Raw genomic sequence first — 13,627 nt, 5'->3', positions numbered from 1 at the left:
CAAAAAAAAAAAAAAAAAAAAAAAAAAAAGAAATATTATTGATTTTTTTTCTAAACTCAAGCATATTTAATTAATACTATTTTAATGTCTTGGTTGTCTACAAAATCCTTTAGTAGTACGTCACTGAACAATGTTTAAAAACCTTTTCTTCAGATGGGAGAATACCAGAAGCTATCATCTCCATGAATCTGTTTAACATCAATCTCTTGTCTGATGAATGTAACATTTAACCATTAAAAATTTTTATACATTTGGTTTTATAGTTTACATTCTTGTTATGCCCATTTTACAAATGAGGAAATGGGGGAACATATTTTTGGTACAAGAGGGACTCTTAAATTTAAATGGAGTATAAAAGATGTATCTGGAGACCCAAGGGATAAAGTAACTAAAACATTCCTATTCCAGAAGACTGTGATCATCTGTAACCAGCCTTTTAATGGCCTTTCTTGGCTTCTAAATCCCCGAAGAAACTCCTGTTTAATTGGCTGTCCACTTGGAACTCTTCACTTAACTACTTTCCATGTTTCTCTCATCCTTAATATCTGTGTTTCATATTTTTGGTTCAGATGCTTTGGTTTGTCTCTATTCACATTGACACTTCTTTAATTTCCTGACCTCTGAAGTCCTCTTCATACACTTTTATTTGATGTCCCTGATGTGGGCAATACCACCAGCTGAATCTTATTTGAACATTTCATTACTCTTTATACCCTTTTGCAAATTGATTGGTTTCATTATTAGGCAGGAGCCAAGCTAATGGTGACCTCTGCATCAGCCCACAAAATACCTGTCCTCTCCCTGCTGCTTTTCCTTCCGTCTGTAACTGGATACTTTTAGCCTCAGATTTTGTTTTGGAGACTTGTATTTACCATGTGTGTAACTGTTTATATTAAACTCACCAAACCTATTACTGCTGTCTACTCTCAGGATACATGAGATGGAATACCCAAGGAGGATTTCTTCCTTTCCCTCATCCTCTGTTATGGTAGAGTTTTGAAGTTGAAGTCAGAAGACCTAGATGGGAGTCCTGAGTCTGCCACTTAGTTGCCATAAGTGACCTTAGTCAAGTCACTTAGAAATCCTCTAATCCTGTGTTCTCAACTGTGAAACGGGGCTAATAATACCTGCATTGCCCATGTCACAGGATGGTTGTGAGGAAAGTGATCTCTTAAAAGCACTACAAAAATGCAACTATTGTTATTATGCTTATGCTGTTCCCTTTTTTTAAAGGAGGTAAAACATTGCATATATATATATATATATAAAATTTATTATTTTTTTTTTTATATCACAGCAGTTTCTCAGTATATCTCCTGCCATGGAGTCCTCCTTTGGTAACAGAGAAAGCCAGTGAAGCAAAACAGAGCAGAATTACAGAATTTGAGAGTCAGAGCCTTCTAATCCAACATATTTATGAAGGGCTTCCAGTGTAGCATTCCCCCCCAAATGGTCATCCAGGCTCCAGTTGAAGACCTCCAAGGAGAGGAAACCCACCACCTCTCCAGGTAGCCCATGCCACTTTTGGACAGCACTGACTCTTAGGAAATTTTTCTTGCCATCAAGCCTGAATTTGACTCTTAGCATCTTCTACCCTTTGCTCCTGGTTCTGTCCTCTAGGGCAAAACCAGACAAATCTAATCTCTCTTCCATATCACAATCCCTCAATTACTCAGAACACAGTTATCATATTCCTCCCCCTGGCTAAATATTCCCAGTTCTTTCTTCAGTCAATGCTCATATACCATGGACTCATTTTAAAAAAATAGTTTATTGTCTTAATATGCCCATTTTATGGATGAAGAAATGTAAGGACATCTTTTTGGTACAGAAGCACTCTAAAACTTAAAAAGAATCTAAAAGATATATCCTGAAACCATCCTATTCCAGACTGCCATTTGAATGGCTTCAGCATCTTGATTGTCCTTCTCTGGAGACTTTTCAGTTCATCAATGTCCTTAAATCGTGGTGCTTAGAAGTGAGCATGATACATACTCCACATGAGGTCTGATGAGGGCAGACTACAGTGGGATCATCACCTCCCTGTTCTTGGAAGCTAAAAGCCTCTTAACTTGGCCCAAGATTGTCTTCCTTTTTTTGGACTGCTATGTCATGCTGATGATTCATCAATCTTACAGTCGTCCACTGAAATGCCTAGAACTTTCTCAGGATAATGGTTTTCTAAGCATACCTCACCATGTTATTCTTGTGAAGTCGATGTTGTATCCAAGTGCAACACTAGGCATGTATCCCTATTGAGCTTCATCTATTGGATTCAGCCAAAATATTCCAGCATATCAGAACCTTTTTGGCTCTCGACTTTGTCATCTAGTATGTCAGTTATCTTTCCCAGCATTATGTCATTTGCACATTTGATGGGCGTGCCATCCTATGTCTTCAAGGCATTGATCAAAATGTTAGCACAGGGCCAAGGACAAATTCCTGGGGATACTTCCTGCCATGTTGACATTGAACTATTAAAAGCTACTTTGAGTCTGGTTGTCTAAGCAGTTCTGAAACACTCTGCTGGTATTGTTATCTAAATCCTTATTATTCTATCTTCTTCTTGAGGAAAGTATGTGATACATTATTAAGTTGTTGGGTTTTTTTTGCCAAAATTAGGCAAATGGTATAGCATTCCCTTCATCTACTTATTCAATAATTCTGTCAAAAAAAAAAAGGTAATAAGGTTAGTCTGGCATGACCTATTCTTTTTAAAAAATTAATTTCTTTTTAGTTTTCAACATTCACTTCACAAAATTTTGAGTTCTAAATTTTCTCCCCCTCCCCAAGATGGCATATAGTCTGATATAAGCTATACATATACATTCATATTAAACATATTTTCATATTAATCATTTGTAAAGAAAAATTAGAACCAATGGGAGAAACCATGAGAAAGAATAAAAAGGAAAAGAGAGCAAATAGTATGCTTCAATCCACGTTCAGACTCCATAGTTCTTTTTCTCCATGTGGATAGCATTTTCCATCATGAGTCCTTTTGAGTTGAGTCAGGTACTTGCATTGCTGAGAAGAGCCAAGTCTATCAAAGTCAGTCATGCAATGTTGCTGTTACTGTGTACAATGTTCTCCTGGTTCTGCTCACTTCACTCAGCATCAGTCACGTAAGAGTATGACCTATTCTTTATGGAGTCATGTTGGCTTTTTGTAATCACCACCTTTCCTTTTAGATGTTCACCAACTTTCTTTTTCATGATCTGTTCTAGAATTTTCCCAATAATCAAAGTCTTGTGCCCTATCCTCCTCTCTTTTGAAAATTGGAATAATATTTTCTCTAGTCTTGTGGTACCTCTCATATTTTCCATGACCTTTCAAAATCTCTGACAGAGGCTCCATAGTCATATCTGCCTGGTTTGGATTGGTTTTTTTTTTTTTTTGTAGTACCTGAGGATATAGTTCATTTGGGCCAAATGACTAGAATTCATCGACAGTGGTGCTCTTAGTATCTCCTGACTTATCTTGGGCATTAACTCCTTGTTAGGCATTTTTGTTATGCTTTTTCCATTGGTTCAAATGACAAGTTCATGACCAGCCAGTCAAACCCATCCAAAAGAGAAACGATATGAACTCCCCAATACATGTATGTGTGTATATATTACATATATATATATTATGATTGCTAGCATGTCTGATTGTAGAAGTATAGTCAATGCATTCTTTTTAACAGGTTTCTTTAAAATACCTGTTACCAGAGCATATCTGAAATATTGCGCCCTGAGAAAGATTCCCCAGTGTACGCCAATTTCCATGTTAATGTATTTCCCTGTGGCAGAAGACAGTGTTCTAGTCTTCCATGGAGAGTACCCTCCCCAAAGGCAGGTACCTTCACCATTCCACAAGTATGTTTCAGGAAATCCTACAGGAGCTCACTATTCTTCCATCCATATGGCTCCACATACTGTAAGAGCTTACATTCAATTATGCCTCTGCCTGGCATGATTTCGTTTGTCAAATTACACAGGGGACTTTTGGTGGAATTGAATTAACCTTTTTTTTGTCATTTCCCCAGGAAAAAATAGAAAAAAAGGAAATTCCCCATGCATTTGAATGCTAGAGCTTTCTCCCAAGTTGCCTTTACTCTGCCCTTAAACTTTTGTTTAGTTTCACCTTGAGAAGCATTTCCTTTAAATAAAGACAAATCTGGGAACACATGGAAAGGCTACTTTGCCTCAATTAGGCTGCTTCCCAATTTTCCATGCTTACAAGCAACTGATGAGATAATCAGCTTTTTCTTATTTCTTCTTCAAAGGTATTTTAAATATATTTCCATTTTTATGCTGCTAAATTAGTTTTCTAAATTGTATTTTATAAGCCTGTTTTGACTTTGGGAGGATAGCAATCAAGTGTACGGGATGTCTAATGGATACCATTTGTTCTCACCTGTGAATAAACAGGATGGACCCCAGCATGCTGGTGGATATCCTCTGGTGAATTTATGAGAAGACTTGGACAGTCTAGAGTGACCTTCCATGCCATAGCCAGCTTTTTTCCAACTTTGCATCATTGTCTAGAGCAGACAACTAGCTCAGTTTGTAATCAGCATGTACAGCCTAAAGATTTAGTGGCTCATGAGCTCACAAGGCAACTAGGGGGCTTAAAAAAACCACACCACTAATTCAGTCTGTAATAGAAGATTACTGCATTAATAGAAGTATACTGTTCATAGAAAGAGACATAACAGTCTTATCTGATCAGACCATCTGGGGAGGATCAGGGTCAGCTCTGGGTGCTGCATTTTAATAGGAATATTGACCAAATGGAGGTTATCCAGAAAAGAGCGACCGGGGAAGCATGTTACACAAGGAATGATTGAAGGTAGCAGGGACATTTTATTTTAGAAAAGAGAAGATCTGAAGGGATAGGATAGATAAGGTTAGATTTGTTGTGCTTAGTATCAGAGAATAAACTAGTATCCATGAGTGAAAGTTATGAGGAGGAGTTTTACTTCTGTATAAGGAAGTGTATTGCAATGGTTTGCCTAATGAAGTCATGAGCTTCCTATTACCAGAAGTATTCACTGAAAGTCTAGATAACCAGTCAGTCTGGGAAGTGGAGAAGAGACTTGTACAGAGTGGAAGGTGGGAACAGGTAAGGCAAGGCTGTGTGGTAGAGTGGAAAGAACCTTAGATCTGGAATCAGAGGACCTGGGTTTGAATGTGACCCTTGATACTTTTAGTACTTGTGTCACTTTGGGCAAACCACTGATTCCCTCTGGGCTTCTCCCTATCTGTAAAAAATGAGGGGCTGGGTCAGCTGGCCTCTAGGGTCCTGATCTATGATCCTATGACACCCTTAAATTTCCTTCCAACTCTCATAATTCTATTGGTTGATCATAATCAATAGCTCTTTGTACCTGGAAAAGACTAAAATGCACAAATGTGGATGCTGCTGTAGCACAAAATATTCTTGCTTATTTATTGTTGGAGATCTGGGACTCTGCTGCTATTGTAGAGATTCCTCAGGCAAGTTCCTACGTTTTAAGCTAGAGAACAAGAAGGAATTGTCACAAATTACATAAGGAATAAGTATCAGAGCTGGGATTTGAGTCCATATACTCTGCTTCCAAATCTCCCATTATTTCCCTGACATGGCAGCGACCTCTCCAGTTCAACATTTTACGGATGAAATGTGGGAGGTGTGAAATGACTTGTCCAAATTCACATAGAGAAACGACTGAAACTACATCACCTAACTCCCCTATCCATTGTTTTTTTCCCCCATTACAACTTGTTGCCTTATATTTATTCCACTTTTTGGTGAGTCTCTTTAAATTTCTCTAGGATCAAAGCGAAAGTTGGGTTAGGATGGAGCTTCACTGGCCTTTGTGAAGGGTAATTGGTACTCCCACTTCTAGCCTTCCCTGCACTCTTGCCAGAATGTGTTGCCTAGAGGTCCCATTTCATGTAAAGATACACCCCCATGTAGGTGGTAGTGCCAATTAAGAGGGTACCAGATTCCCTTTCTTAGGGGGATCCCTTGATCTCACTGTAGATCCATCTCTACTTTCTACATTTATGACTTAAGTCCTTAGGGCATGCCTACACAACATATGACCGGAGGCAAAGGGTTTAGGGCAGCCTGAGAGAAAATGTAGAGCTGCCACTGCACTTTCCTGTTTGTCACACAAACCTTAGAAACCAGCTACCATCAGTCTGTCTCTAGTCTAACCTATTTGCACCTGAAGTTTACAAGTTGTGCAGGTCTGCCTTAGGATTTATAAATCGCCTGTTTAAATTCAAACAGATTGAATAAACATTGTCAGACCCACCTCAGACCATTTCTTTTCCTCTTTGATGGGAAGGAAATACTTTAGTTCCTAGTACTTATTTGTAACTTCCCTCATAATTTGTCAAGAGTATACAAATACAGTGTCCTAAAATATTCCCCACGAAGGGAAAAGGACCCACATGTACAAAAATATTTATAGCAGCTCTTTCTGTGGTGGCCAAGAACTGGAAATTGGGGAATGACTGAACAAGTTGTGGTATAGGAATGTAATGGAATATTGTTGTTCCTTAAGAAATGATGAGCAGGCAGATTTCAGAAAAACCTGGAAAGACTTGAATGAACTGATGCTGAGTGAAGTCAGCAGAACCAGGAGAAAATTGTAAACAGTAACAGCAACTGACTGCAACTTTGCAATGACTGACTTTAACAGACTTAGCTCTTTTCAGCAATACCAAAGACTCATGATGGAAAATGCTATCTACTTTCAGAGAAAGAACTATGGACCCTGATTGCAGATCAAAGCATACTATTTTCTCTCTCTTTGTTGTTTTTTGTCTCTCGTGGTTTCTTTTTGTTCTGATACTTCTTTTTCAACATGAATAATGTTGAAATATGTTTGATATGACTGTAAACATATATACTATGTCAGATTGCTTGCCATCTTGGGGAGGAGAAAGAAAAGGGGGGAAATTTTAGAACTCAAAATCTTATAAAAGTGAATGTTGAAAACCAAAAATTAATTAATTAATTAATGAAAAAATGCTTCCATGGTCATGGGAGAGTTCATAGTCAATGACCAGACAATGAATGACCAGATAAATAAGTGTTATTATTAGAAATCATTGCCCATTTAACCCTATTGGAGGGGACAAAGTTGCTGAGAGGTTTAACTTTTTTACAATCTGTTTCTCTTCATATAGGCTATACTTAATCTAAAGCAAAGCTAAAGAAGATTCACATGAGTGTCGACAGAAAAATTCTATTAAGAGTCTGGTTTGCCTACACAGGACAGTGCCCAGGAATTCAAACTGTGCAAAGAAAAAAAGAAATCTGTGTTAAAGGAAAAACATCAGTCTTAACCCATTCTGTTCATGTGTTACTTTGATAGGTTCAGTGTGAAGAAAATCTCAGGAATCCTTTTGTTCTGGGCCCTTTGAAATATTAGAGGCAGGAAAATCAGAGTTTTTAACACATCCACTATTCTTGTTAACAATATTGATGTGATTTTGACTGGTACAATATTCAAGAAATTTCTCCAGCAAAATAACTGAAAAAACAAAACAAAACCCAACAACGCCAAATTGATCAGCCCAAGTCTCAAACAAAACAAAATTTTAAAACCCAACATACCTCATTAGGGACAACTGGAAAAGAAGAAATATAGAAACAGCAAATAGAAAAATAAAGATAGGACTTGGAATTCTGAATCCAAATGACAGTATTTAAGAAATTTGTTGTTCAGTCAATTCAGTTGTGTCTAGCTCCTTGTGATCCCATTTGGAGTTTTCTTAGCAAAGATACTGGAGTGGTTTACCATTTCCTTTTCCAGCTCACTTTACAGATGAGGAAATTGAGGCAAACAGGGTTAAGTGACTTGCCCAGGGTCACACAACTAATAAGTGTCTGAGGCTGGATTTGAACCAGGGTCTTTCTGACTCCTGGCCCAGTGCTCTATCTACTGCACCACCTGGCTGCCCTATTTAAAGAAAGGGAGACTTTTAAAAAAATGAGCTTCTCTGATGCCTTTTGGGTTTATATCACTGCCTTCTCTGGATCTTCTCCTCTGCCTCTGGCATTGAACTCTCCCTTGTGACAAAGGAAAGCTGTTAAGCAAAACCAAACCCTAGAATGACCCTGACTTGGCAGGGTAACAGCATTTTGCCCTCATCCATAACTGGGTCTCTGCCAAATGAAATGGAACAGGCTTCATTCCATGCTCACCAGGACCATTATTGGTTTTTTCAGCTAATCAGAGTCTGGCTTCCTTTTAGTGACTTTTTCATTTACCTCTGAATAGCTCTTAATAAAGATGTGCTGTGTGTATTTTTTTTCTGAAGCAAATAATAGAAAATCATCATAGATTTTGTTCTGGTTTTCTGACTCTGTCGGGTGCCAGGTAAAGTGTTGCCTGTGGAGCTCAGTACTGTAAGCTGCAGCCTCCGCATAACAACTACAATGATGAGGATAAATAGTAATATCTGGCATTTATATAGCACTTTGTGGTTTTCAAAGAGCTTTACAAATGTCTCACTTTATCCTCACAACAATGCTGGCAGGTAGGTGTTATTGTGCCCATTTTACTGAGAGGGAACCGAAGCTGGTAGAAGCTAATTGACTTGCCCAGGGCTCCCACAACCAGTAAGTGTCAAGACTGATTGGATCACTTGTCCTCCGGACTCCAGGTTCGGCATATTTTGGTCACTGTGACACCTAAAAGCCTAGCATGAATGACAGCTTTAGGAGCTTCCATGAAGCTTGTCCCTAAACACATCCCTTGCCCATCCCCCAAAGGCCCAAGCTCAGATATAATTACCTTTTTTAACCTTCATAGTCATCCTCCCCATTATTGGTGCTGCTATGTGGTTTTGCCTGTTGCATTTAAGTAATGAAAAGGTGACATTGCATATTGTGATTGGAAACATCACTGCCTAAAGAGTCAAGAAAATTGGTTCAAGGGATCGTAGAGTTAGACCTTAAGGGACACCCTAGAAGTCTTTGGGTCTATGTACCTCCCTATTATTTTACAGATGAAGAAACAGAGGCACAGAAAACTTAAGTGACTTTCCCATGGTCACAGCTAGTGTGTGTCTTAGGTCATATTCGTATCTGGATCCTAGAGCTAGTTCTAACACTAAGTAACTTGGTATGAGGGATGGCCAATGGTAAGACACCAAGAAGAGAGTTGGAATGTAGTTTGTTCTGGAGGGAGATTGCTGTCCTATGTTGTCACCAGGGGTCACATTACTAAGGGCTTTAAAAAACCCTTTACAACTACAAAAGTAGTTTATATATATAAGGGTGGGGTTCCATTGATTATCCCATGCACTTAAAAGTAATTACTTTTGTTTGGTAAGAATTTCTTGATTGAATTAATCAAGTTTATTCAATGTAAACTGGGTCTGTACACCTCCTTGAATCCATCTAGGCCTCCTGTGAGAGACTTGGTTTTATCCTAAGGAATTTGTGTAAGAGGGAGCACCAGATAAGAGATTTTGGAAGTGGTCTGGAATTGGAGATGAAGCAGGGGTCATACTGAGCTGAGCCAAGATCTGGCAGCTCTTGGGAAACCAGGGAAAGGAGAACTAGAAGGGAGGCCTGATGAGAAGAGATATCCAACAAAAGTTGGACTGCTTGATGCCCCCAAGTTGCTCACCTATTCAAGGACAGAGAGAAGTAGGGGCAGGAGAAGGTCTGATCTTTCTTCAACTGCCCCTCTCAGTGCCTGAATATAAACAGCCACTATAATATAAATGAGCTGTTTCATTATCCAAATGTTCCCAGTTAACTGAATCACAAAGAGAGAGAGAGAGATGGAGTTGTAAAGTTAGGCATGAAGCCCAACCTCTTTGCCTGAATGTTAGGAATTTTCCTAACTGGGCCTTTCCTGGTTGTAAATGAGGTATGGTGATACATACACCTTGAAAAGGTGCATTTAAATGTTTGAGGCTGCCTGTAGTGCTTGGATATTAAAGGAGTGCTTCAACAACATTAAAAAAAACCTTCTTCACTGCATCAGATGATTCTGATCAGAAATTTCCTTCTGAATAAATTCATAAATAAGAATAAGAACACAGAAATTACAAAAATTTATTCTGTATACATAACATCAAGTTGATATCTGTCAAAAATATAAAAAGCATAAGAGCAGTGGCCCCATAAAACAGTTTCCTGCTTCTCAGTTAAAAGAAATCAAAACAATGTCTGTTATGCTGCTACGTATGTAACTTTTTCAATATTAGTCAATTGATGAGCATTTAGGGTGTTTATTTTTATCATTATAAGTAGAGCTACTCTATGTATTTTTGCTCTAGAAGAGAATAGTTTTTTAAGGATCCAACCCACTTTTCTCTGGGTTTCAGTTTTTTTCCAGTGAGAGAGTTAAACTTAACTGATCGTTAAGCTCTCCTTCGACCTTTAAGTTTTTGGATATCAAGTATAATTTAAAGAGTAGAGGTTGTTGTTCAGTTGTGTCTGACTCTGTGATGCCATTTGGGGTTTTCTTGGCAAAGATACCAAAGTGATTTGCCATCTCCTTCTTCAACTCATTTTACAGATGAGAAAACGGAGGCAAATAGGGTTAAGTTACTTGCCCAGCGCCACACAGCTAAGTAAGTGTCTGAGCCTGGATTTGAACTCAGGAAGATGAGTCTTCCTGACTCCACAAGGATGGATGCTCTATCCACTACACACCTGGCTGCCCTTTAAAGAGTAAAGAACTTGTGTTCAAATCATAACAGTACTACTAACTAGGGTTACTTGCTATGTGACCTTGAGCCTTGAAATGATCTGTACAGTCCCTTCCAACCCTAAATCCCATGCAATGCTTTCCCATGGCAGATTTTACCTTAACCTCTTGCCTGGAAAGTGATTGTTTTGAGCATACTGAGTCTGTTATAGATATGTAAACAACTCCATTCAGTGAAAGTCTGAAGTAAACATTTTTTCTCTAAGATAAGTCTCTGTTTGTACAAACCATCCAAAAACCCTGTAGATTTAGGCCAAAAGATGCAACATAGTTTTTCCACCATTGGGCTATTTCCAAACCATTTTCCTTTCAAGTTATTTATGGGTCTTTGCATTCAATTGGAAATCTAGAAGCCTTTCACTTCTGCCTGAAATGGGACAAAGTTTGGGGAACCTTTCTGTCCTGAACGAGCTCCAGGCTCTTAAATTTCCCATAATGTTGAATCAGATTCTGTCAGTGACCCTAGTGACTTCCTGGTTGTAAATTAGCCACCTTAAAAAGGTGTATTTAGTCTTTCAGGCCACTGGTGCAGAATACTAAAGTAGTGATTTATGTAACAGGACCCTAGTGGCATGATGGGAGTTAGGTACTGGGAGAATCTGGCTCTCTGAGCAGAGTCATAAAATTAGGGCCAGGCAAAAGGTATTATAGCATCACGCAAGTTCAGAGAATTCCATTGTCCTGCTGTGACTGCTGTCTATCCTAAAAACTGAAGGAATGTTCCATGATCTCAAAATGTAAAAAACCAGGAACAGTTGAATTCATTGGGAGCTCAAGAGCAGATAGAAGGAGCTGCCCAGTTATTTCTCGTTTTCTTCTAAGGGTACCTTCACACAAGGAAAAATACAGAGCAATAATTAAGGTTCTCATAGATTTACGGCCACATTGGAGCATCTGGGGAGACTTTTAGGGATGTCTGGAGTCCAGGTAGAAGTTTCTCCCACATAATCATTTACAAGGTGAGAAGGCAGCGTGTCTGAGGAATCGATAGCTTCTATTTTCTGACATTTCAGAAGAAGCAGCAGAAATTCAGTGAGGGATGAAACCAATGACCTTCTTGTGTAGAATCAGTGGAGGACTAGATGTCCTTTATCTCCCATCACTGACTGGCTGAGCTATTAACCAATCAATCAGTGCTCTTCAATCCTGCCACAGAGGTTGTAGCAAATGTGTGTGTGTGTGTGTGTGTGTGTGTGTGTGTGTGTGTGTGTGTGTGAGAGAGAGAGAGAGAGAGAGAGAGAGAAATTTTGGTTTGGACCTATAATTTAATTGGTGACAGGACCTCCTACAATGCAGGTAGAAAATGTTCTTCCAGTTCAGATTTGCAAATCTTCTGCATGGCCTCAGGGAATTGCCTTGGGGACATTGAGAGGTTCAGTCACTTCCTTAGGGGTTGGTTCAGAATTCATCTGCGTCAAAGGTATAATTTGAACTCTGATCTTCCCAAAGCCTAAACCAGCCCTGCATCTACTGTACCACACTTCCTCTCACCCTGTGTCTTGCATATACTTTTTGAAGAAAGAAAGAAAAAAGTAAGAATGGAGAAAGATACCAAAGGGTTAACTGTTTTCCTCCTTGTTCTGACCTGTCAGGCATTCTTCCCTTATAAATCACTGAACTATTTCGTTTTATTAACAAGACTTTGTTTTTCTATGGTACCTTTCTTCTGAGGCACTCGGAGTACATCCTGGATATTAGATCATTCTTTCCACACCCATGTGATGAGGCTAAGGGAACAAATATTATTGTCCCTATTCTAATTGATGGGGGAAAAGAGGCAAACAGACACCAAGTAACTCAAGTTTCTATGCCAGCACTTAAGTTGGTACTAAAACTTAAGGTTTCTAAAACTTAGCCCAATTCCTTACCTACTGGATTGATCACATTGCATGGTACCCACCAGAGGTCTGGGCCTTCAGTTTATGAGAAAGTTATTTAGATTCTGTATTTCTTTCTCTTTTAGGTATGTGAATGGCTCCCGGTATATATTGATTGACTACCTAACGAGTTGCCTTTTAGTTGGTTTTCAGTCATATCAGCCCCTCCCCAATCATGATTCAGCCAGATCTTTCTGAAGATATGGATCCCAGCCCTAAAGCACTGTGTGCCACCTGTGGCCAAGCCCACTCCCCCGAGGAGAACCATTTCTACTGCTATGCCGAGGAAGTGGATGATGACCTCATCTGCCACATCTGTCTGCAAGCTCTGTTGGAGCCCCTGGACACTCCCTGTGGCCATACCTACTGCACACTCTGCCTCACCAACTTCTTAGTGGAAAAAGACTTCTGCCCTGTGGATCGCCAGACGATCATCTTACAGAACTGTAAAAAGTCCAGTATCCTAGTAAATAAGCTCTTGAATAAACTGATGGTGATCTGCCCTTTCACAGAATACTGTTCAGAGGTTTTGCAGCGCTGCGACCTGGAACATCATTTTCAGACCAGGTAGGCCCTTTTTTTCCCCCAAGCAGCTTCAGGAAATCCCAGTTGTCTGGGAAGACAAGGAGCTAACTGCAAGTCTCCAAATGTCACGGGTGGCTGACTTCAAGTGCATCCAACAGACTAGGAGAGTCTGGTGTCTTTTTTCTGTATAACACGTGGAAAATTCATTTGAAATGGGAAAACTTTTTAGGTACTTTTGACTAGGACCCAACCTAGGAAAAGAGAGGAAAGAGAGAGAGAAGGGAGAAAGAGAGAGAAAAGGAAGGAGAGAGAGAATTTACAAAGTAATAAAAAATTTTTTTTCACATTCTTTTTTATTTATTTTACCCCCACCTAATAGTATTTTATTTTTTCCATTTACATGTAAAGATAGTTTTCAACATCCACTTTTATAAGATTTGGGGTTCCAAATTATTAAAATTAAGATTGATTTGTTCTTATATGACAGTCAGTTTTTACTCCCTCACCCTGT

At 39.1% G+C, this 13,627-nt stretch overlaps 1 protein-coding gene across 1 annotated transcript in view; it reads left to right on the top strand.

The window, feature by feature from the left end:
• Nucleotides 1-13,627, top strand: part of LNX1 (ligand of numb-protein X 1) — a 150,963-nt gene that overhangs the window by 17,660 nt on the left and 119,676 nt on the right. Inside the window, exon 2 of the mRNA XM_069105230.1 lies at nt 12,678-13,158. Within this exon, the coding sequence (XP_068961331.1) occupies nt 12,767-13,158 (392 nt within the window). The 5' untranslated portion in view covers nt 12,678-12,766. The remainder of the gene's footprint in view (nt 1-12,677; nt 13,159-13,627) is intronic.

The sequence above is a fragment of the Petaurus breviceps genome, unplaced genomic scaffold (assembly GCF_028583685.1).
Source record: "Petaurus breviceps papuanus isolate PSGF00001 unplaced genomic scaffold, PetGlider_PUasm1.0 76, whole genome shotgun sequence".
In the NCBI taxonomy this organism is placed as follows: domain Eukaryota; kingdom Metazoa; phylum Chordata; class Mammalia; order Diprotodontia; family Petauridae; genus Petaurus; species Petaurus breviceps.
This window is presented reverse-complemented; position numbering and strand designations above follow the sequence as displayed.